At 48.5% G+C, this 23346-nt stretch overlaps 1 protein-coding gene across 4 annotated transcripts; it reads right to left on the reverse strand.

The window, feature by feature from the left end:
* Positions 1-2000: 2000 nt before the first annotated feature.
* LOC138764264 (histone-lysine N-methyltransferase PRDM9-like) lies at positions 2001-22017 on the reverse strand. Of its 4 annotated transcripts, none has more exons than XM_069939936.1 (10): positions 21918-22017; positions 17173-17296; positions 15360-15482; positions 13724-13788; positions 11840-11951; positions 11468-11602; positions 10236-10507; positions 7754-7818; positions 4722-4912; positions 2001-3587 (listed from the first exon to the last, which is right to left on the reverse strand). In XM_069939936.1, exons 1-10 carry the CDS (start codon positions 21939-21941, stop codon positions 2671-2673), a joined length of 2028 nt encoding a protein of 675 aa, XP_069796037.1. In that variant the 5' UTR covers positions 21942-22017; the 3' UTR covers positions 2001-2670. The 4 variants fall into 4 exon arrangements, with proteins under 4 accessions (XP_069796037.1, XP_069796035.1, XP_069796038.1 ...); XM_069939934.1 differs by having other exon boundaries at positions 21858-21967; XM_069939937.1 differs by lacking the exon at positions 17173-17296 and having other exon boundaries at positions 21918-22007.
* Between the last annotated feature and the right edge of the window lie 1329 nt (positions 22018-23346).

Consider the following 23346-nt stretch of genomic DNA (forward strand, 5'->3'; position numbering starts at 1 on the left):
GTGGAAGATGAAGTTTAACCCCAAAAAGTGTGAAATTATTCCTTTTATAAGGTCAAATTTGAAGGAGGAATACAATGAGCAGTGTGGATGAACTTAGGATGTGTATCCACAGGACACTCAGAGCTGCTGCACAGTTGATATTATGAAGGCGTACAGTTTGTTAGCCTTCATTAAGCAGGGGAATTGAGTTCAAGAGCAGCTATGCAAGACCCCACCTGGAATATTGTGTTCAGTTCTGGTCGCCTCATGACAGGGAAGGATGTGGATGCTGTAGAGAGGATTCACAAGGACACTGCCTGAGTTGGAGGGTGTGCCTTGTGAGGAGAGGTTGAGAGAACATGGTCTTTTCTCCTTGGAGTGACAGAGGATGAGGGGTGACCCAAGAGTGGTGGACAAAATGACGAGAGGCATTGATTGTGTGGATGGTCAGAGGATTCCCCCCCCCCCCGGGGCTGAAATGGCTGATATGTGGGGGCATAGTATCAAAGTACAGGGGGATGTTCTTTGCACAGAGAGGGGTGGGTCATGGAATGTGCTGCCAGTAACGGTGATGGAGGGAGGGGCAATAGGGTCTTTAGGAGACTAATGGACAGGTACATGGAGCTGAGGATAATGGAGAGTTATGCAGTAGGTTGTCAGAGTAGGTTATTGGGTTGCCACAGCACTGTGGGCTGAAGGGTCTGGACTGTACTGTAAATTTCCATGTTATTTGTTAACAGTTTTGTATGACTAATTCCAATGCTGTGTGCAGTAGAGTATTCCAGTATTTTGGCAATGATGTGTCCATATAGCAAGTGAAAAAACCCTCCATGAACAGACACAATGGACAATCTTCATCAGAATATTTTATTACATGAATACAGAGTCTGGTTCAACTCCACTTTATCTCTGGTAAAACACGAAAGACTGCAGACACTGTGGTTTAAGTAACTACACAATGCTGGAAAAACTCTGTACTTTCTAGAGCAAATGATATATAACCGACGTTTCAGGCTTGAGTCTTTCATCGAGGTTTGTTCTTTCTATATGGAGTGCATGTGAGATATCACAGATGTAGGTGGGGAGGGTGGGTCACGTCTCCAGAATGGAGGACCATTGCCTTCCCAAGATTGTGTTCTATGGCGAGCTCTCCACTGGCCACCGAGACAGAGGTGCACCAAAGAAGAGGTACAAGGACTGCTTAAAGAAATCTCTTGGTGCCTGCCACATTGACCCCCGCCAGTGGGCTGATATCACCTCCAACCGTGCATCTTGGCGCCTCACAGTTCGGCGGGCAGCATTCTCCTTTGAAGAAGACCACAGAGCCCACCTTCACTGACAAAAGACAAAGGAGGGAAAACCCAACACTCAACCCCAACCAACCAATTTTCCCTTGCAACCGTGCCTGCCTGTCCCGCATCGGACTTGTCAGTCACCAACGTGCCTGCACCAGACGTGGACATACCCCTCCATAAATCTTCGTCCGCGAAGCCAAGCCAAAGAAGAGGTGGGGAGCGGATGAACCAGAGGAGAAAATTTAGTCGAGGTTAGACAATACTAGTAATGGATCTGCTGGGATGATTGGGCAAAAGGTAGAACTCTCCTCCCCCTGCCCCTTCCTCCCTCCTCCCCTCCCATCGCTCTTTCCTCCCTCCCCGGCCCCTTCCTCTTTCCTTCCTCCTCTCCCCTGACCCCTTCCTCTCTCCTCCCCTGACCCCTTCCTCTCTCCTCCCCGACCCCTTCCTCTCTCCTCTCCTGACCCCTTCCTCTCTCCTCCCCTGACCCCTTCCTCTCTCCTCCCCTGACCCCTTCCTCTCTCCTCCCCTTCCCCTCCCCTGACCCCTTCCTCTCTCTTTCACCCCCTGCTCCCCTCCCTTGATCCTTTCCTCCCTCCTTCCCCCTCCTCCCTTGTCCCCTCCCCTCCTCCCTCCGGTTGAACTTGGATAAAGCCTACAAGCACATGAGTGAAGCAAAACAACAGTCTGAACAAAGACCATCAAAAAGTTATTGAATCACATTTATTCAAATCACAATAGAAAGTTTACAACGTGGGTGCAGGTCCATCACTTCGAAGAGAAACGTTTCACAAACAATGCGTTTCACAAACTAATCAATTGCATGGATCAACACATCCAATGTTACAGTTTTCAAATTTAACTTCTGCTTCCACTCCCTGCATCTTTTCTTTAAACATTACAGATCCTAGTGTCGGCATTTTACTGATCGAGAAACCTCACAGGAAGAAGTGACCGCTGCAGAGACCAGCAGTTTGATCAAAGTTACCGGAGCAATGGTCTAGGCCCGAAACGTTGGCTCCCCTTGCCTTCCTCTGCATGCTGCGTGGCCAACTGACTTTCTTCGGCACGTTTGTGTGTCACAGCCGAAGCAGTGAGTCGGCAGCACGGCTCGGTTCTCCCGACTTGGGGCAGTAAGTGGTCGCTTCTTCAATGAGTTCATGAACTCATTGTGATCACCAGAGTGGATCACATCAGCACTGATCACAGCCAGAATCTCCCAGTGGGGAAGTTTATTTTAGTCGTAAGATGCAGACCGGGGAAAGAATCGTTCATGCGCCGATGATAACCATTCCTCCGGACTATATTTTATATTCCTTATTTCTCCATGAGGAAAGTACAATATTAATACAGTTTGAGAAAACAAATATTCAAGGCCATCCAGAATTTGGCAAACTTAATACAATTTAGAACGGATTTGCCTGCATCCTCTCAGGTGAACTGCGAACGTTGCCATATCCTTGAATTTATTCCCACACACATCGCAAGTTTCAAAGCAAGTGTGAGCTTTCTGCTGATAGAGATAAACAAAGCTCTGCCCACAAGCAGCGCATTTATACGGTCTCTCTCCCGTGTGGATCCGCTTGTGTTGGTGGAGGTTCCCTGCCCGTAAGAATCTCTTCCCACAGTCTGAACATTTATACGGTCTCTCTCCCGTGTGGATCCGCTTGTGTTGGTGGAGGTTCCCTGCCCATAAGAATCTCTTCCCACAGTCTGAACATTTATACGGTCTCTCTCCCGTGTGGATCCGCTTGTGTTGGTGGAGGATCCCTGCCCATAAGAATCTCTTCCCACAGTCTGAACATTTATACGGTCTCTCTCCCGTGTGGATCCGCTTGTGTTGGTGGAGGTTCCCTGCCCGTATGAATCTCTTCCCACAGTCTGAACATTTATACGGTCTCTCTCCCGTGTGGATCCGCTTGTGTTGGTGGAGGTTCCCTGCCCGTATGAATCTCTTCCCACAGTCTGAACATTTATACGGTCTCTCTCCCGTGTGGATCCGCTTGTGTTGGTGGAGGTTCCCTGCCCGTAAGAATCTCTTCCCACAGTCTGAACATTCATGCTCTCTCTCCTTTGTACCTGTTTGATGATCACCTGACTTTACAAATTCTCTCCTTCCTTCAGGTGGTGTGAAGGGATCCTGCCAACGTTTGCGCTGCAAGTTTAGGTTTCCAATAGCAAAAGACGTTTGTGCAGTTGACGTTTGTCTCGATGCTTCGGGATGCCGCCTTAAGTGCCGTTTTAGGAAATCTGCTGTGGTAAATGTAACATTGCAGTGAGGGCAAGGATGGCAGTCGTTTTGGACTTGTACTGCTGCAGAAGGAAGCAAAAATATTACCACTTTCAGCAACAAACAAAATTCTCATTCAGAAGTAAAAGTAATAAATGTTTCAATGTTACGAAATTGGCTGGAAATGTTAATTAAAATAATTCAGTTCTGGTCGTCACCTTATTGCAGGAAGTTTGCAGATGTTTTCCAGACGGTGAAGATTAACTAGGATGTTGCCTCATGAAGCAAGGTTAGCAGAGCTCAGTCTTTTCTCTTTGGAGTGAAGGAGTAATTTAATTGGTGTGGAAAAGACTATGAGAGATGTAAATAGGGTGGACAGCCAGCACCTCATTCCCAGGACAGCAATGGCCAATAGCTGAGGACATCTTCCTAACGTGAGTAGAGGAAGGTTTAGGGAAGACATCAGAGATAGGTTTTCAACTGAGAGAATGGCGGGTGTCTGGAATGCATTGTCGGGAGTGATGGTGGGCACTGGCACATTAGGGGACATTTAAAAGACTCTAGACAGTCACGTGGATATAAGAAAAATTAAGGACTATAGGCGATGAGGTAGAGAAGGGTAAGATTAATGGTGGAGGATGTTTACATGTTCACCCAATTAACCTAACAAACCTGTATGTTTTTTTGAAGGGTAGGAGGACGCCCGAGCACCCAGAGGAAACCCACACAGATGCAGGGAGAATGTATAAATCCCTTCCAGACAGTACTGGATACGAATCTGTCACTGGTGATGTATTAGCATGCCTGTCATGTCTGGTTGTGTGTCTTCATGTTTTTACCCTGAGGATCGGAGATCGTTGTTTCATTGGGCTATACTTGTACAATTGCAATATAATAAATTTGAACTTGTTCACCAGATTGGAGGCCCGTGACCAGCAGTGTGCCACAGAAATTGAAGCTATGTCATTTATCAGATGAGAACATGCTACCGTGTCTGCCTGTCCCGCATCGGACTTGTCAGCCACAAACGAGCCTGCAGCTGACGTGGACTTTTACCCCCTCCATAAATCTTCGTCCGCGAAGCCAAGCCAAAGAAAGACATGCTGAAGGACAATTATGTAACCCTTAGTTCCTGTATGCCATCTTAAACACCCATATTTCTACAGAATAAAAACTAAACTTTGACTGGAGCTCCTTGATTTCTTCAGAATCCTCACATTTTGGTTCTTGACTTGACATCCACATTGTGGTCCATGTAATTCCAAGCTCCCTGGCATAGTCATCGCCGTACCACACCAGTAACTCGCAGTGAGGATGAACAGGCTTGCAGGTCCGGTAATAAATCTTTCCACGGTGCTGGAAGGCAACAAGATTCTGCTCCTCCTCTTTCCTGGCACAATTCACAAACCTGCAACACAGAAAAGAAATACAAATTCGTGGAGGGTCACGTGACTTCTCTGGCACCTTGTTGGAAGTTGCATCACCTACCAATCAAGGTTGGACTCCGCCCACCCATTATTGTACACGTGATCATTGACCCCCTTTTATCATCGAGTGATTGCCTGGTCAGGAAATCCACAGCTAACTGTAATATAAAGTCCACTGCGTGTAGTAGCTCTTGCTCTTCGGCCTTGAGACGAACCATGCTGTGGACACTACTGGAGGAGTCATTGACAGCTGTGTGTCACTAGCAACATGAGCCTTATGTGGCAAGGGATCAAGACTATAATGTGATCCTTGTGAATTAAGGACAAGGACACGTCCCTTCCAGACAGACTGAATATGTTCAATGCATGGTTTGATGGGAAGAACAGGATGACACCAAAGAAAGCTCCAGGCCCTCCTGATGAATAGGCCAAGGTGAGGAGAACTCTATCCAAAGTGAACCCACACAAGGCAGTGGGACCTGACAATGTGCCCGCTCAGGTACTGAAGGACTGGTCAAATCATTTGATGGAGATCTTCAACACCCCACTGCAGCATTATTGACGGCTTAACAACGCGACAGTACCTGACTGCTACCCGATCCCTCACATCCATGACTTTACGGCCAACCTGCATGGCGCAAGGGTATTCTCCAAGGTTGACCTGGTGTGCAGGTATCACCAAATCCCTATGGACCCCGAGGACATATCCAAAACGGCATTCATTACCCCCTTTGGCTTGTTCGAGTTCTTACGCATGCCGTTCGGGCTCAAGAACATCGCCCAGACCTTCCAGCACCTTATGGACACAGCGGGCAAGGATTTGAATTTCGTATTCATTTTCCTGGATGACACCACACAAGTCTCACCTGCGCACCCTCTTCTCCCGACTGGCTGATTTCGGCCTAAATATCAATCCAGCCAAATGCCAGTTCGGGAAAGAGTCCATGCAGTTCCTGGGCCGTACCATCACGGCCGAAGGAGCTACACCTGCTGCTGCAAAGGTCGCTGCAGTCAGGGAATTCCCACGCCCGGACAACCTCAAGGGGCTACAGGAGTTCGCAGGTATGGTCAATTTCTATAACCGATTCATTCCAGGCACTGTATGCATCATGCAGCCACTCTTCGCCCTAATTGCGGCCAAAGACAAGACACTCGCCTGGACTCGAGGCCAGCATGGCATTCAAAGCCATGAAAAATGCCCTCGCAAAGGCTACCCTGCTCATTCACCCATGGCTACTCTGCTCATCCACCTATGCACCGACCTGCATATGGCGATCTCCGTCGATGCCTCTGCCACAGCCGTCGGATAACAATAAACTTGCCTTGACTAAAGTCTGGATGACATAAGGCCCTAATGTAGATAGCATCTGAACCGTGCTCACAGTAGACAAGGAATGGTGGGGAGCGTATTGTAGTCCTTGTTGTGATAAGTCTGTATTAACAGTTGCTAGTATCAGTAGTATTAAGTCTGATGTGACTGGGATGTACTGTGCTTGTAAGAGTGTAAGCAGTTGCTGGAATCAGGCATATTATGACTGATACACAGTGTTGTATGATTGAGAATACGTGCATGCCATTATTTCTGTTGCGATCCCCTTACATATGTTACAATAAAGATTATTTCTGCATGCAACCTGTGTCCAGATTTGGTATTCTTTGAACCCATTGAACTTTTCCCTTCCCACACAAAAATGTAAAGTATCTCAGTGAAGTCTGGTAATGACAGGAGATGTCCCAGGCTATAGCATAAATTCAACCTTAAATATTGAAGACATTTGGCCTGAACTTGGACAGGTCTTCGATGCAGAACGTGGCCTTTATCCTGCTGAATATTTCCAACATTTACTGTTTTTATTGTAGTTTTCCAAGGAAAACTTAACGATACAAGAATACTGTGTCGCAATCATTACCAAGCCTGGTTGGATTATACTTACCGTGGAAAAGTGAAATCGAGTTAGAGAATCTGTCGGTATCCCACTGTTTGGTTGCAGTTAATTGGTGATTAAAAAAAAATATGGAGCAAATGCACTTGGGACACGGTGGGACAATGTCCTGGATTGTGTCTTACAAAGGAGAGGGCAAGAAAGAAATGGGGTGGTGAAATTTTCCTGCCCGATTCACTGGGAAGTAAAGACTTCCAGTTTATGAATAAAATGGAATTCGATGAGTTCAATTGGTGTAAGTAATGCTGTAGCTCTGATCAGTACTAAACAGGTAAAGAAAGCCTCTACTTCCTCAGGAGTTTGCGGAGGAGCTAGTGGAGTTGTTCAAGTGAACTGGTACGGACTTGAAGGGCCGACATGGCCTGTTTCCGTGGTGTAAACGGTTATATGGTTAATGCCTGCAGTTTTCTTTTCAACCTAAAATATGTTGTTCAGAGAGAGTGCACAATGAGGAAAACACACAGCATTGTCGCAGAAGATATTGGTTCTGTTGTTTACAAGGAGATAAAGTCGGAACAGATGTGAGGCAGCATTTCATGAAGTGAGTTATACTTTCCTCAGATTGGATTCACAAAGTTCCCACAGAATAGAAATGTTAATACCTAATTTTAACAGTGGTCTTGGTATTCCAGCCACAAGTCAAGACAAAGCAGGCTGATTATTTGAAGAGAAGTTTGAAACATCAGGTGGCATCCCAGAAGCGTGTGGTTTGAGATGGAAGTTGTGTATCATGGGGCGAGGTTGGTGAAAGGTTAGTTTTTCAGAAAAGGTATTTCCTGGATGGAGTGCTGATTCTTTCTGGATCAATAATTTAAGACAGAACACTGCTTATCCTATTATATCTTTCAATCTTGATTAACGGCATTAATTTTTCCTTACCTCATCCAGTTTGATTTAGATTCATCCTGTGCATCAATGTATTCAATGTTGTTCACCTGACTGATCTATAAAAAAGATATTTCAATAAAAAGACCAGATTTAAACATGAGGAAGACACACTTTCTGGTTCAATAGTTTCAACTAACCATCCCTTTACCATTTTTATGTGATTTTAATTTTATTTCAGACAACTCCAATTATAAAATTTCTTGGTGTAATACACAACAATTCTGGAGAAACTCAGTAGGTCATGCAGCATCCATAAGAAGTAAAGGATAACCAACCTATCAAACCTGGGCCTTTCGTCAAGCAATAGGTGAAAAGTTGAATTAAAAAAAGGTGTGGCAAAGGGAAAAAGGAGAGGAGGAAGAGGTAGTGGGAGGAACACAACAGGTAAGTCAGAGGTGGATAAAGGTGGGAGAGTAGAAGAGAAAAATGCTGAGAAGTGATAGAGGAAGAGGGTAGCTCTCTGATAGGGAAAGGAAGGAGGTGGGGGCTGTAGGAAGGGAGACAGAGGGATAGGGAAAGACTCAGGAAGGGGGGGTTAACAGAAAATGGAGAAATCAATGTTAATGTCATCAGATGGAATAGAAAGTGCTATTCTCTCAATTTGCAGGTAGTCTCAGTTTGGCAGGGGATGAGGCCATTGATAGACATGTTGGTGTGGGAATGGGGTGTGGAAATGAAATGGCTGGCCATAAGGAGGTCCTTGCCATTTCAATGGACAGAGCAAGGGTGTTCAACGGTTCAATGAAATAATCGCCTAACCTGTCTCACCCATGTAGAGGAGGCCACATCGGAAGCACCAGATGCAGTAGATGAGTCATGAATTTCTTGGAGTGAACTCATGGGAGTTTACATTGTATTGGCCACAAATATGTTTTCAAATTTTAAAATGTTCTTTACAACATGGTAGAAGCCAATTCTAGTATGGACACCCATGCTGCCTAATTGCACTCAATTAACCCACAAACCTATACATTTTTGGAGGGTGGGAGAAAAGTGGAGCCCCCGGGGAAAACCCACTCAAGTCATGGGGAGAACATACAAACTCCTTACAGACAGCGCTGGATTCAAACCCAGTTCATGCTAACCATGCTGTCCTTTCATTCCTTTTCCATTTCAATCTCAAATTCAATTCATTCAAATTTTTAAAAATTTAAAAACAAAATCTTCAATGCATTGTCAAAGAATGGGGTGAAGAAATCATTCTGAAGGAGGCAGCAGAGCAGCAATCAGAGCTGGTTGATGGGGTGCACAATCAGCTTTTTCATCCACCACTGACAATTATAAGCTGTGGAGAACTTATCTGATGTTATCAAATCAAGTCAAGCCGCCTTTATTTATTGTTCATACCATGAATGTACAATAAAGACAATATAGCATTTCTCCTGGACCATGGAGCATATTTACATAAATATAAATTAAGGTGGAAGTTAAACTCATAATATTAAATATTAAGTCTAGTAGCAAGGTACTCTATGCGCATATGTTCTGGGAATTCAGGGGCCTGATGGCCTGGGGGAAAAAAACTTGCCCATCTGCATGTATGGGCCCTAGAGCTGCAGTACCTCCTATCAAATGGCCGAAGGGAGAACAGTTTACTTGAGGGGTGTTTGGAGTCTTTCACAATGATTATTGCCTTTCGCCTGCATTGAGCATTGTAGTTGTCCCTTATGGTAGGAACTTTTCTGCTGACTTCACTATCTATCTTCTTGCAGTCTGAGGAGGACCAGCTATCAAACCAGGCAGTAATGCAGTTGCACAGAATGTTCTCGATACATTCTCTGTAGAATGTTGTGAGGATATTGGGTGAGGGGGTGGTGGGGGGTGGAGGTGGGAGATGAAATTTCTTCATCCTTCACAGGAAGTAGAGGCACTGCTGGGCTTTCTTGACTATGGAGCTGGTGTTAAGGAACCAAGTGAGATTCTCCACCAAGTGCACTCCAAGGAACTTGATATTCTTGACGACGATTTTCTCTGTGGTGATGTTGAGTTTGCCTCAGGTCTTCTATGGGGATATACAGAATTTGCTCAGGTGCTTCGTCAACATTGACAAAATCTCAGTAATCTCAAGGCTGCTGTCAGGCTTCTAAGAAACATATCCCGTGATTCCCATCTCAATTTGTGAACATTTCCACAAGGTGGAGAGTGAGAGGAAGAGGAGAGCGCAGCACAGCAGAGAGCAAACATTTTAAAATCTCTCTGTTTACTCTGAAAATTGGAAATGTGATGGAGATAATGGCATAAAATAAGTTATTTGTCTTGAACTTTCTCTTTATGGATAAGAAAGTTAATAACCAAGAACAAAAAGGGAAAAAAATTACCCATTGAAAATCTGAACACAAAACATAAAATGCAAGAGATACTCATCAGGTCAAGTAGCAGTGGTGAAGGAAGAAAGACAGCTCAATCTTCAGTTCACACCCCTTCCTCAGCAGAGGAAGGACATTTTCTATTGATAACTATGTCAGTCACTTACCACCCATGAGTAGCCACTGTCCACTGCTGCTTCTTCATTGGAAATCTCTCCTTCGTAGGGTCCAAAATGAATCCCTCTGGGAATAAGCTTCCCTTCATTCCAGACACCAAGACCAGCTTTTGGAATCTTTGACATGGCGACCCTGAGACCCTCGGGAAGAGTTAAACATGCTCTGTCTGGATGATTGAACTCTACACTGATGTCTTTCATGAAGATGGGAGGACCATGCACAGGACATTCTTCAATAAAAAATTTCTCACAATCTTCACAGACTGAAACATAAAATACAATGAACTAATCAGGGTGTTCTTGAAGGGGATGGGAGCTGATTGATCTTATTATGAGCAATTCAAAATATAATAATGGCATGATTCAGCGGGAAGTCACAGTAGTTAGTTATCAGCAAGCCACGAATATCTTGGCAGAAGATGGGGTGTTTAATAAAAAAGGACGGGCAAATTCAGCACAATGGGACATCCATCAACTTAAAGAGAAGAATTGCAACTATAAATTGTGCACTTATTCATTTGGTTATACCAAGCAGGATGAAATGCAGCACATTTTAAATAGACAAGTGCTGTGGCGAATTGGGTCATCTAGAAGGAAAGTGTTTTGAGGATGGAAGTAAAAATAAGCTATTCTTAACAAGGTAGATGAAACCAAGAGATAAGAGATTGAATAGTCCAATGTAGTTGCAACAAATTGATGAGCTAGGAGCTAGGGTTAGCCCTAATACAATAAATTTACATGGGACCAATTGTGATGAACAATTTTTCCCCAAGGACTCATGAGGAATGAGAAATGGAGATAAGTGACAGGAAGAGAGAAGGAAACGTGACACTTTACAGAAGACAATTGTGGGCAACTTTAATGTTCGTATGCAAAGGAACAAAAAGGCTGAATTTGTTGACAAACAGAAACCACATTCTTCTCTTTACAGTGTCTGAATTTAAGCAGCAAAGTGTATTGCATCAAGCAAACATACAACTGCTCTTCTCTTGACAGGATACGTTTATAAATATTCATTGCTGGATTCCGATGTATTACACAACATTCCAAGAGGACTATCAAATGTTGAGGAAAGTTAAAGTGATTACACTTCCTTAAACTTAAATTAGCCTGTGAGCAAACATAGGATTGCGATCTCAGTGTCCCAGGCACTGACCCATCACCACGATACTCCCAACACATCCTGGTCATTCTGACAGAATAGACGGGTACTTTGGACATACAAAAATAATTGTCATCACAAAGCTCCTGTTCTTCTGTATAAATTTTCCTCTCTTTATTTCTTAGGTTATATCTTTTCTCATTTTCTTGGATTGATTTTTCACTTGTTGATCTCAACACCTTTCTGCTGGAGATAGCTGGATTAAATAAAAAGGTCAGATATTATATTGTTACAACTCAGTTGGAATAATAAATTATTGAAGATCATTACATAATGCTATATACTCTATACATTTAACCCAAATAATTGTGGTAGTACAGAAGTCAGATTATCATCATCTCATCGCCATCATTTACTTTACTGCTCTGCAGACATTTAAAGAGAATTCAGGCACTTCTTCAGCAACTAATTTGAGCTCCACATTCACGATTACCTGTTGCCCTTTTGATTCTTTTAACTAAAATCACGTCTTCCTTCTGTGAATTCGGTGTCTCAGTAAATCCTCCCAAATCTTCTCTTTTGTCCTTTTCTGAATGGGATGTGACCTGTGATGAGACATTTTGGTCCAAAGTATGATGCTTAAAGAGGGTTTAATGATGATACAACAAAGTTTTATCCTTCCTTTCTGTTTGTGCTTCCCAAAGTACCCAAACAAGCAACTATTAAAAGTAATTGCCTAGTTTTGGATTATGTGCGATATTTCTTTTATATCTGAATTGAATTTTGATAATGTCAAGTTGGGAATATAAATCCAATAAATATTCATATTCCTTTTATTTTTATCACTTTTATTTTCTGTTCTTATCAGTTCTGCCAAGGGTTCTATAGCTAAAGCAAACAGTGAGGGAGATAGTGGACATCCCTGCCAAGTTGACCTTGGTTCGATTATATATCCATTTGCTGTCACCTTCACCAATGGTCCCTTATATAATGCTTTAATCCAAGTAATATATTTCTCTGGTAGGTTGAACCTCTGTAGTACTTTAAATAAATAATTCCATTCTACCCTGTCAACGGCTTTCTCTGTGTCAAAAGCAACCGCCACTGTTGGAGTCTTCTTTCCTTGTACTGCATGGATTAAGTTAATGAACTTAGAGATATTGTCCATTGTTTGTCTTTTCTTAATAAATCCAGTTTCGTCAAGTTTTACTATTTTTGGTACACAGACAGCCAATCTGTTTGCTCATAGTTTTGCTATTATCTGATTCCACCTGCATTGAATTCGCCCATCGTTATTGAGTGAAGATCAACCGGGACCAATGCCTGAAGAGGGCGCACAAAATCGGTGAACCGGTGCAGACTCAAAAGGCCAACATGGCCTGTTTCCGCTCTGTAAATGGTTATATGGTTATATGTTCCTTTTAAACTGTAAAAATCCAAAATTGCCAGTGATTAACTAATCTTCAATTATGATAAAATGTGCTTTTACTACAAGAATGTTGGACAGACATTTAACAAAAAAAGGTTTAAAGGAAAGGAAGTTGTTTATAAAATTCAAACAGAGATGCCTGTAGAGCCAATCCTTAATATGTAAATGTTCTGCTCAATAAAATAGTGACTTTTGTTTTGAATGAGGAGATTTGAGATACCTAATGCTTTTCAACAGATCTTCCCCTCATTACACCCATCCCTGAGAGCAGGTAGAAAGTAACATTTCACAAAATTGCAAAAAAAACCTTTCAACAACTATTGATGTTCAGTCATTTATCATCCAATTACAAAAAATATTTACCACATGGTAGAACCCAATTCCGGCAATTTAAACCTGTGCTGTCCAATTACATCCAAATTGACCTCCAACTCCTTTAAGTTTTGAATGGTGGGAGGAAACCAGAGTCCTGGAGGAAACACATGCAGACAAGGGGAAAACATATAAACTCCTTACAGACAGCACTGGATTCGAACCTGGGACTCTGGTACTACAATAGCGTTGCGCTACCTGCCATCCTAATCATTCTGCTATGTTAACCATACTACCCATACCAGTACACCCTGATGAAACAGCATTCTCCTCTCCATAGCGCAGAACAGTCCAAAACACATTCAGATATAACATACACAAACTATACTTTTACACAATGCATATGTAAATATATTATAATAAATATTATTACTAAATATCAAAAATGTGAGAATATGAATTGTCCTTCTCTGAATATTGAAATACCTTTGGTTATTTTAGTAGTCTAATCCAATACCAATAATTACGGTCTCTGAAAAATCAATCAGTTCTATCTTACAGAAAAAGAAATACGAGATAATTCTCCTGTAAAATATTTAAAAGCATTTTGTCACTTGTCTTTGATTCTGTTCATACCTTTATGACAGACTTGACCTTCTTGCTATTTTCATTGATAAAAGGATGCCTAAAGATTCTGGCTCCTTGGAAACAAAAAATGATACATTAATGCTAGTTCAGGAAAGCACAGCTTTTTATTTCAACAGCCGGGCAATTGGAACATAGAATGTTCCAGCGCAAGGCAGGACCTTTGGCCCACAATGTGAACCTACTCAACAATTTCACCCTTCCCTCCCTCACACCCACAACCCTCTATTTTTCTTAGATCTGACTGCCTGTCTAAGGATCTTTTAAATGTGCCTCTTGTACCTGCCTCCACCACCACCGTGCAATGCATTCCAGACACCCACAACTTTCTGTGTAAAAAAATTGAACCCTGACGTCTCCCCTAAACTTCTCTCCCATCAACTTATAGAGATGTCTTTAGCTATTTCCTACTGCCTCAGGATAAAAGATAATGCTGGTTGTCCATCCTATCTATGTATCTCATAATCATATTGACTTCCATTCACCTCCCATCCTTCTTTACTCCAAAGAAAAAGAACCCGGGTCTGCTAATCTTGCTTCATAAAACATGTTCCCCAATTCAGGCTACATCCTGGTGAATCTCCTCTGCCCCGTCTCCACAGCTTCAACATCCTTCCTGTAATGAGGCGACTAGAACTGAACACAATATTCTATGTGCGGTCTAACCAGAGTTTTATAGAGCTGCAACATGACCTCATGGCTCGAGCTCAATCCCCCAATAAATGAAGCCCAGCACACCATACACCTTCTGAACTACCCCATCAACTTACAAGGCAACATTGAGAGATCAATGGATCCCAAGGTCCCTCTGTTCCTCCACACTGTTAAGAATCCTGCCATTAACCAGGTATTCCACGTTCAAGTTCCACCTCCAAAGTGCATCACTTCACACTTGTCCAAATTGAACTCCATCTGCCACTTCTCCACCCAACTCTGCATACTGTCTTTATCCTGTTGTAGCTTCCGACAATGTTCTACACTATCCACAACACCTCCAACCTTCATGTTATCTGCAAACTTATTGATCCATCTTTCCACTTCTTTGCCCAGGTCATTTATAAAAATCACAAAGAACAGGGGTCACAGAACAGATAAATATAGAATTCCATTTGTCACTGACTTGCAGGTAGAATATGTTCCATCTACTACTACTTTCTGCATGCAAGCCAATTCTGATTCCACATGGCCAAGGTTCCATGTATCCCATGCCTCATGACTTTCTGAATCAGTGTACTGTGGGGGATCTTGTCAAATGCCTCACTAAAATCCATACACATCACAACGACTGCCAAATTTTATTAATTTCTTTTGTCACTTCTTAAAAAAAACCTCAATTAGGCTTGTGAGGCACGACCTGCCCCAAATTCTAGATATATAATTTGCATTACTAGTATAGCACTAGTGGAAGCAATACATCATGAAAGTAAAAATTAGGAAAAGTAAATTCGTATCATGTAAACAGGGGGGTAGGAAAGATGGATTCAATGTTAAAATCCTCTCATTTCCCCAAAGATTAAAATGTGTACTGTCTTACAATAAATTCCACAGGGTATCAATCAAATGGATTTAATACATTATCATAACACTCACATGAAATACATGAAAAAAGAAAATACACGCAAATTACGTTGTGCATTTTTTGTATGAAGTTTTGGTGTCCAATCCTCCTCGGAGTCACTGGATTCATACAACTGGGGTTGACGCCCTCTGTTTCGCCTTGCCATGAATTCTGGCTTTGGCACATCCAGTCCTGTTGAAAATGAAAACATGCTCATCACTGATTACTGACAATTGCCAGTCTGGACTGTCCCCAGGTAACAATTGGATTCCACTTTTACAGATGTCTTTGTTAATATTATCTGTAAGTAAAAAGTTCACAAAACTTATTCAATACAGTGACCATATCTGATAGTATAGGAGAGGATGACGATAAACATGAGACAGAAAAGAAGGAAAATTTGCTAAAAGTGAAGAGACAGTGAATGTTTTACTTTCATCAATGGCAAGCAGATTAAAAGGCCATAGGTATCAGAGCTAAAATAGTCCATTCACCCCATCGCCTGCCCACCCTTCAATCATGAGCTGACCTATTTCCCCACTCAGCCCTACTACCCGGCCTTCTCCCCATAACCTTTGATGCCCTGGCTAATCTAGAACCTGTCTATCTCTGCCTTAAATATACCAAATGACCCGGCCTCCACAACTACCTGTGGTAACAAATTCCACAGATTCACCACCCTCTGGCTGAAGAAATTCCTCCACATCTCTGTTCTAAGTAGACACACTTCAAACCTGAGGTTGAGCCCTCTTGTCCTTGACTCTCTCACCATGGGAAACAACCTTTTCACATCTACTCAGTTGATGCCTTTGAACATTCAATGAGACCCTCCCTCATTCTCCTAAATTCCAATGAATACAGATCAAGAGCTGTCAAACGCACCTCGTATAATAACCCTTTCATTCCTAGAATCATCCTAGTGAACTTTCTTTGAACCCTCTCCAACATCAGTATTCCCATGCAACTTTTACTTTCATGGATTATCTTGATGCCAGCCATTTATACCGTTTGCCTTTTTCCCCCCTCCTCAATATCCTTCTTACCTGGCCTTGCCTTGCCAACCTTCCTTTTCATTCCAACTGGAACACAATGGCCCTGAACTCTCTTTATCTCACTTTTGAAAGCCTCCTATTTGCCAGTTAGCCTTTCCCAATCAACCACTGCAAGTTCCTGACTCCAGGCAATGGAATTAGCCCTGCTATAATTTAAGGCATTAACTTCTGATAATTTTTCTCTCTTTTTAAAATATTTTTACTCAATATAATAATCTCATATACATATTGGTTTAACATAACAGAAAGAAAATAATCATAATAATGTATTATATAACCGGTAAAAATACACTAGTTAACAATGTTCATAATCAATTAATTAATATTGATAAAATTAAAAATTAAAATAACATGAATTACATTATAAACAATCTGCTTATAACTTTATATAATATCAAATATTATGGTCTAGAACCATCATATATAACCCTAATTAATCAGCTTCTTTTTAAAAAAAAAACAAGAAAAAGAAAAACAACTAAATACTAAATTAACTCCTCCCTCTAATCAAGGTTACTTATAAAAGTGAAGAGATCAGAAAATAAAATGAAAATTGATCAGATTGCTACCTCCAGAAGCCAAATGGAACATCGCCTTGATCAACGTGATCATTTTTCATTGCTATTTTTGAAAACAATCCCAAGTGCTCCCCCATTGACACGATACACATATGCCCCAGCTGATCGTTGAATGAATCCCAGCAGAATGGAATGTACAGAGCAAACTCAGAAAGCAGCTATTTACTTCAATGTTATGTGGGAGAACTCGTACGTCAGCACGTGTCATCAGAAAAAGACAAGATGGCAGGGAAAGAATTATTTTCTACAAACCAATGGTGAGCATGGCTTCATAGTTACGCTTCATGTTTTTATAACGGAGCTTCTCCCAGTCACATAGGTCGGCCCATTCTTCTTTGGAAAAATAAGCAGCAATGTCTTTAAATGTGTCGGCATTCTAGAAATATAAATATGGTTTCTGAAACATTTTGGTTTTAAAATTGGTCACAACATAAATAAATGTATTTTATGTGCAGGGGCATCATTCCCCCAGACGAGGAATCCAGAACAAGGATTCAATCTCAAGATAAAGGGTAGCCCTCAAGGTGAAAAATTAGGAGAAATGTGTTCACTCAGAGGAGAGTGACACTTTGGAATTCAAAATATTTGGAGCCTGCGTTTCTCCTCCAACTACATACGATATAGAAGCATGGCTGTGCCCAAATCCGACATGGAGAATACTGGAAAGAAATGAATAGCCTCTTGTTGTTCTGCAGAAAGACGATGAATAACAGAATCTCTCAAGAAGACTGCATTTCCATTCCAAGAACACAGGCAAAGTTCTGATATAACCAATTTCCCATCAGCCCACAGACATCAGGGTTGATATTTAGGTAAAAGACCATCATTTATATGGGCTTGTCCAACACCATGTCAGGAGTGGCTTCTGCAAATGCACCATTAAAGAAAAATGTTAAACAGAAAGGTCTGCAGATGCTATGATTGTAGTGCAATGCACAAAAGTGCTGGAGAAACTCAGCAGGTCACACAGCAACTATAGAAGGGGTGGCTAAACTGTGGTGCATGAGCCACATGTGGCTCTTTGATATTTAATGTGCAGCTTGCGGCAGTGTTGGCTGAGACAGGAATCGTACAAGCCACTGCTCACAATGGTAGTTTTAGTGGGCGAGGCTTGTGATCATGTGATTGTAGCTCTCAAAAGCTGAAATTTATCATATGTGGCTCTTACGTGAAGCAAGGTTGGCCACCCCTGATCCATAGGAAGCAAAGTGATATAAACATTTCATATGTTTTGAGCCCTTCGTCATTAATTAGCAAATGTGTGCCTGAATAAAAATGTGGGGCAAGGAGGGTGGAAAGAAAAAGGAGGGAGAGAGAAGGGAGGAACAGGTAGGGGGAGATGAGAGAGAAAGGAATGTGAGGAGGTAAGAAGGGGCAGGAGAGGATGAGGAGGAAGGGCAGGGGAGGGACCTAAAGTTAGGAAGTCGATGTTAATGGCAATGTTGGAAAGTGCCCAGACAGAATACAAGGTGCTGTTGCTCCATTTCACGGGTGGCCTCAGATTGGCAATGCATGAGGCCACAGACAGACATGTCGAGTGTGGAATCAAAATGGTTGGCCACTGTGAGGTGGCAGAGCGAAGTCCACTTCAGAATGGTTTACCACACTGAGCCCAGTCTCCCTGATGTAGCAGAAGCCATGGCGAGAGTGCTGAATGAAGAGGATGAGCCCTGCAGATTCAAGTGAAGGATCATTTGAGACCTAAAATGGTGGTGAGAAAGGAGGTTTAGCATTTTCTTCAGTCACAGATGGTGGGGAGAGGCACCAAGAATGCGATTCTTGGGAAGGGTGAATGAGGGAATCCTGGATGCCGCTGTCACTGGGGCACGGTAATTTTCCAGCCAGAAACAGCTGTACAAGCAGAAACTAGGCAGCTGCATAAAAAGGTGGGGGGGGGAGGTGAAAGAGAGGAGGAAGGGGCGGGGAGCAGGAGAGGAGGGAGGGGTGGGGAGGAGGAAAGGAGGGAGGGGTGGAGGAGCAGGAGAGGAGGGAGGGGTGGAGGAGGAGGAAAGGAGGGAGGGGCGGGGAGGAGGAAAGGAGGGAGGGGCGGGGACGGGGGAGAGGCGGGGGCGGGGGAGAGGCGGGGGCGGGGGAGAGGCGGGGGCGGGGGAGAGGCGGGGGCGGGGGAGAGGCGGGGGCGGGGGAGAGGCGGGGAGGAGGAAAGGAGGGAGGGGCGGGGACGGGGGAGAGGCGGGGGCGGGGGAGAGGCGGGGGGCGGGGGAGAGGCGGGGGGCGGGGGAGAGGCGGGGGGCGGGGGACGGGGGAGAGGCGGGGGGCGGGGGAGAGGCGGGGGGCGGGGGAGAGGCGGGGGGCGGGGGAGAGGCGGGGGGCGGGGGAGAGGCGGGGGGCGGGGGAGAGGCGGGGGGCGGGGGAGAGGCGGGGGGCGGGGGAGAGGCGGGGGGCGGGGGAGAGGCGGGGGGCGGGGGAGAGGCGGGGGGCGGGGGAGAGGCGGGGGGCGGGGGAGAGGCGGGGGACGGGGGAGAGGCGGGGGGCGGGGGAGAGGCGGGGGGCGGGGGAGAGGCGGGGGGCGGGGGAGAGGCGGGGGGCGGGGGAGAGGCGGGGGGCGGGGGAGAGGCGGGGGGCGGGGGAGAGGCGGGGGGCGGGGGAGAGGCGGGGGGCGGGGGAGAGGCGGGGGGCGGGGGAGAGGCGGGGGGCGGGGGAGAGGCGGGGGGCGGGGGAGAGGCGGGGGGGCGGGGGAGAGGCGGGGGCGGGGGAGAGGCGGGGGCGGGGGAGAGGCGGGGGCGGGGGAGAGGCGGGGGCGGGGGAGAGGCGGGGGCGGGGGAGAGGCGGGGGGCGGGGGAGAGGCGGGGGGCGGGGGAGAGGCGGGGGGCGGGGGAGAGGCGGGGGGCGGGGGAGAGGCGGGGGGCGGGGGAGAGGCGGGGGGCGGGGGAGAGGCGGGGGGCGGGGGAGAGGCGGGGGGCGGGGGAGAGGCGGGGGGCGGGGGAGAGGCGGGGGGCGGGGGGCGGGGGAGAGGCGGGGGGCGGGGGAGAGGCGGGGGGCGGGGGAGAGGCGGGGGGCGGGGGAGAGGCGGGGGGCGGGGGAGAGGCGGGGGGCGGGGGAGAGGCGGGGGGCGGGGGAGAGGCGGGGGGCGGGGGAGAGGCGGGGGGCGGGGGAGAGGCGGGGGGCGGGGGAGAGGCGGGGGGCGGGGGAGAGGCGGGGGCGGGGGAGAGGCGGGGGGCGGGGGAGAGGCGGGGGGAGAGGCGGGGGGCGGGGGAGAGGCGGGGGGCGGGGGAGAGGCGGGGGGCGGGGGAGAGGCGGGGGGCGGGGGAGAGGCGGGGGGCGGGGGAGAGGCGGGGGGCGGGGGAGAGGCGGGGGGGCGGGGGAGAGGCGGGGGGGCGGGGGAGAGGCGGGGGGCGGGGGAGAGGCGGGGGGCGGGGGAGAGGCGGGGGGCGGGGGGCGGGGGAGAGGCGGGGGGCGGGGGAGAGGCGGGGGGCGGGGGAGAGGCGGGGGGCGGGGGAGAGGCGGGGGGCGGGGGAGAGGCGGGGGGCGGGGGAGAGGCGGGGGGCGGGGGAGAGGCGGGGGGCGGGGGAGAGGCGGGGGGCGGGGGAGAGGCGGGGGGCGGGGGAGAGGCGGGGGGCGGGGGAGAGGCGGGGGGCGGGGGAGAGGCGGGGGGCGGGGGAGAGGCGGGGGGCGGGGGAGAGGCGGGGGGCGGGGGAGAGGCGGGGGGCGGGGGAGAGGCGGGGGGCGGGGGAGAGGCGGGGGGCGGGGGAGAGGCGGGGGGCGGGGGAGAGGCGGGGGGCGGGGGAGAGGCGGGGGGCGGGGGAGAGGCGGGGGGCGGGGGAGAGGCGGGGGGCGGGGGAGAGGCGGGGGGCGGGGGAGAGGCGGGGGGCGGGGGAGAGGCGGGGGGCGGGGGAGAGGCGGGGGGCGGGGGAGAGGCGGGGGGCGGGGGAGAGGCGGGGGGCGGGGGAGAGGCGGGGGGCGGGGGAGAGGCGGGGTCGGGGGAGAGGCGGGGGGCGGGGGAGAGGCGGGGGCGGGGGAGAGGCGGGGGCGGGGGAGAGGCGGGGGGCGGGGGAGAGGCGGGGGGCGGGGGAGAGGCGGGGGGCGGGGGGCGGGGGAGAGGCGGGGGGCGGGGGAGAGGCGGGGGGCGGGGGAGAGGCGGGGGGCGGGGGAGAGGCGGGGGGCGGGGGAGAGGCGGGGGGCGGGGGAGAGGCGGGGGGCGGGGGAGAGGCGGGGGGCGGGGGAGAGGCGGGGGGCGGGGGAGAGGCGGGGGGCGGGGGAGAGGCGGGGGGCGGGGGAGAGGCGGGGGGCGGGGGAGAGGCGGGGGGCGGGGGAGAGGCGGGGGGCGGGGGAGAGGCGGGGGGCGGGGGAGAGGCGGGGGGCGGGGGAGAGGCGGGGGGCGGGGGAGAGGCGGGGGGCGGGGGAGAGGCGGGGGGCGGGGGAGAGGCGGGGGGCGGGGGAGAGGCGGGGGGCGGGGGAGAGGCGGGGGGCGGGGGAGAGGCGGGGGGCGGGGGAGAGGCGGGGGGCGGGGGAGAGGCGGGGGGCGGGGGAGAGGCGGGGGGCGGGGAGAGGTGGGGGGCGGGGAGAGGTGGGGGGCGGGGAGAGGAGAGGAAGGGCTGGGGAGGAGGAGGAGAGGTGGGAGGAATGGGCAGGGGAGGAGTGGCAGGGAGAGGAGGGAGGGGAAGTGGAGGGGGAGGGGAGGGGGAGGGGGAGGGGGAGGGGGAGGGGAAGAGGAAGAGGGAGAGGCAGGGGAAGGAGGATGTTGCAGAGGAGGGAGGAGAGGAGAGAGGAAGGGCCGGGGATTAGGAGGAGAAGATGGAGGAAAGGGCAGGGGAGGAGGGAGGGAGGGGCAGGGGAGGAGGAGAGGTTGGAGGGAGGGACAGGGGAAATATTTGAGGTAATCCTCCAGCCAGAAGCGTCTGTGACACCAGAAACCAGGTTAATTGTCCAGGGAGGTTCTCTCCTCATGGCCGGGAGAAGATGGTGGATGGGAAACTAACTACTGCAGGGGACGGGTGAGGGCACTCATCCGGCCTCTCTGGAGCTCCTGGAATCCTCACCCGTGAACCCTGCCTTCCCGACATGGCTCCGCCACATGCGGCGGCGACACCCCGCCCTCGGCGCCGACACTGCTATTTATAGGGAGTGCCCCAGTGATGTCGATATGGACCCACGTGGCGGGATCCACTCCAATCAGGAAGCGTAGCGCGGCCCCACCCCCTCCAACCGCCAGCGGAACGTGGAGAGCTCGAGCACTAGGGCGAAAAAGGCGCCAAAAAAAACGGAGCCCGACGAGCGCTCGTGTCCCGAAAGCGCGGGAGCGGAGATGGCATCGCATGCGCACTGATGCCCGCCGAAGAGGTCGGTGTGAGGGATACTGGAATGTTAGGAGTCCAGAGATATTGGAAGCAAGTGCCAATTAAGAATAAAGTATTATGGGTTAACTTAAGGTGAAGGGATACTGGAATGTTAGGAGTCAAGCAAGTGCCAATTAAGAATAAAGTATTATGGGTTAACTTAAGGTGAAGGGATACTGGAATGTGAGGAGTCAAGCAAGTGCTCATTAGAGATGAAGTATTATGGGTTAAATCAGGGTGAAGGGATGCTGGAATGGGAGGAAGGGTTGTAAAAGTGTAATAAACTAAGGATCTTCAAAACAGGATAACAAGTAGATAGCTTTAGCAAGTCTTGGGGATTGATTAATGAGTAAAGAACAAAGACATGATATTTCCCAGCTAACAAGTTTGCAGGAAGACACATAAACTGATAAGAAGTTAGAATCCACGTGGGCAGAATTACCTAATGCTAAACCAATCCAGGAGGCAGAAGAATGTTGGGGGGAAGGTATCTCTGTACTGAAATGAAATGTATAAAAGTTGGGTCAGCCCCAGTGTATGTGTGTATTCCCAGGGTAAGGGGAAGCACCCAACTTTGCATTGTTGTAATAGTATAATAAAAGTTCTTTGTTCTCAATTTTTGTCTCGAGCAAATTCTGTGAAGGTACTTCTGTTTCTCACATCGGCGAAGGGGATGCTGAAGGAAGCCGCCATTGCCAGTGGCGGGTGAACCGTAATTTACAGGGGGAAGTGGGAAGGGGAGAGGGTGAAGAGGAAGGGGAGATGGGGAAGTGGAGAGGGGGAAGAGGGAAGGGGAGACAGGGAAGTGGGAAAGGGAGAGGGGGAGGGGAGAGGGGGAAGAGGGAAGGAGAGAGGGGGAAGAGGGAAAGGGAGAGGGGGAAGAGGGAAGGGGAGTGGGGAAGAGGGGAAAGAGGGAAGGGGAGAGGGGGAAGTGGGAAGGGGAGAAGGGGAAGTGGGAAGGGGAGTGGGGAAGAGGGAAGGGGAGTGGGGAAGAGGGAAGGGGAGTGGGGAAAAGGGAAGGGGAGTGGGGAAGAGGGAAGGGGAGTGGGGAAGAGGGAAGGGGAATGGGGAAAAGGGAAGGGGAGTGGGGAAGAGGGAAGGGGAGTGGGGAAGAGGGGAAAGAGGGAAGGGG

Source organism: Narcine bancroftii, chromosome 5 (genome assembly GCF_036971445.1).
Source record: "Narcine bancroftii isolate sNarBan1 chromosome 5, sNarBan1.hap1, whole genome shotgun sequence".
In the NCBI taxonomy this organism is placed as follows: Eukaryota; Metazoa; Chordata; class Chondrichthyes; order Torpediniformes; family Narcinidae; genus Narcine; species Narcine bancroftii.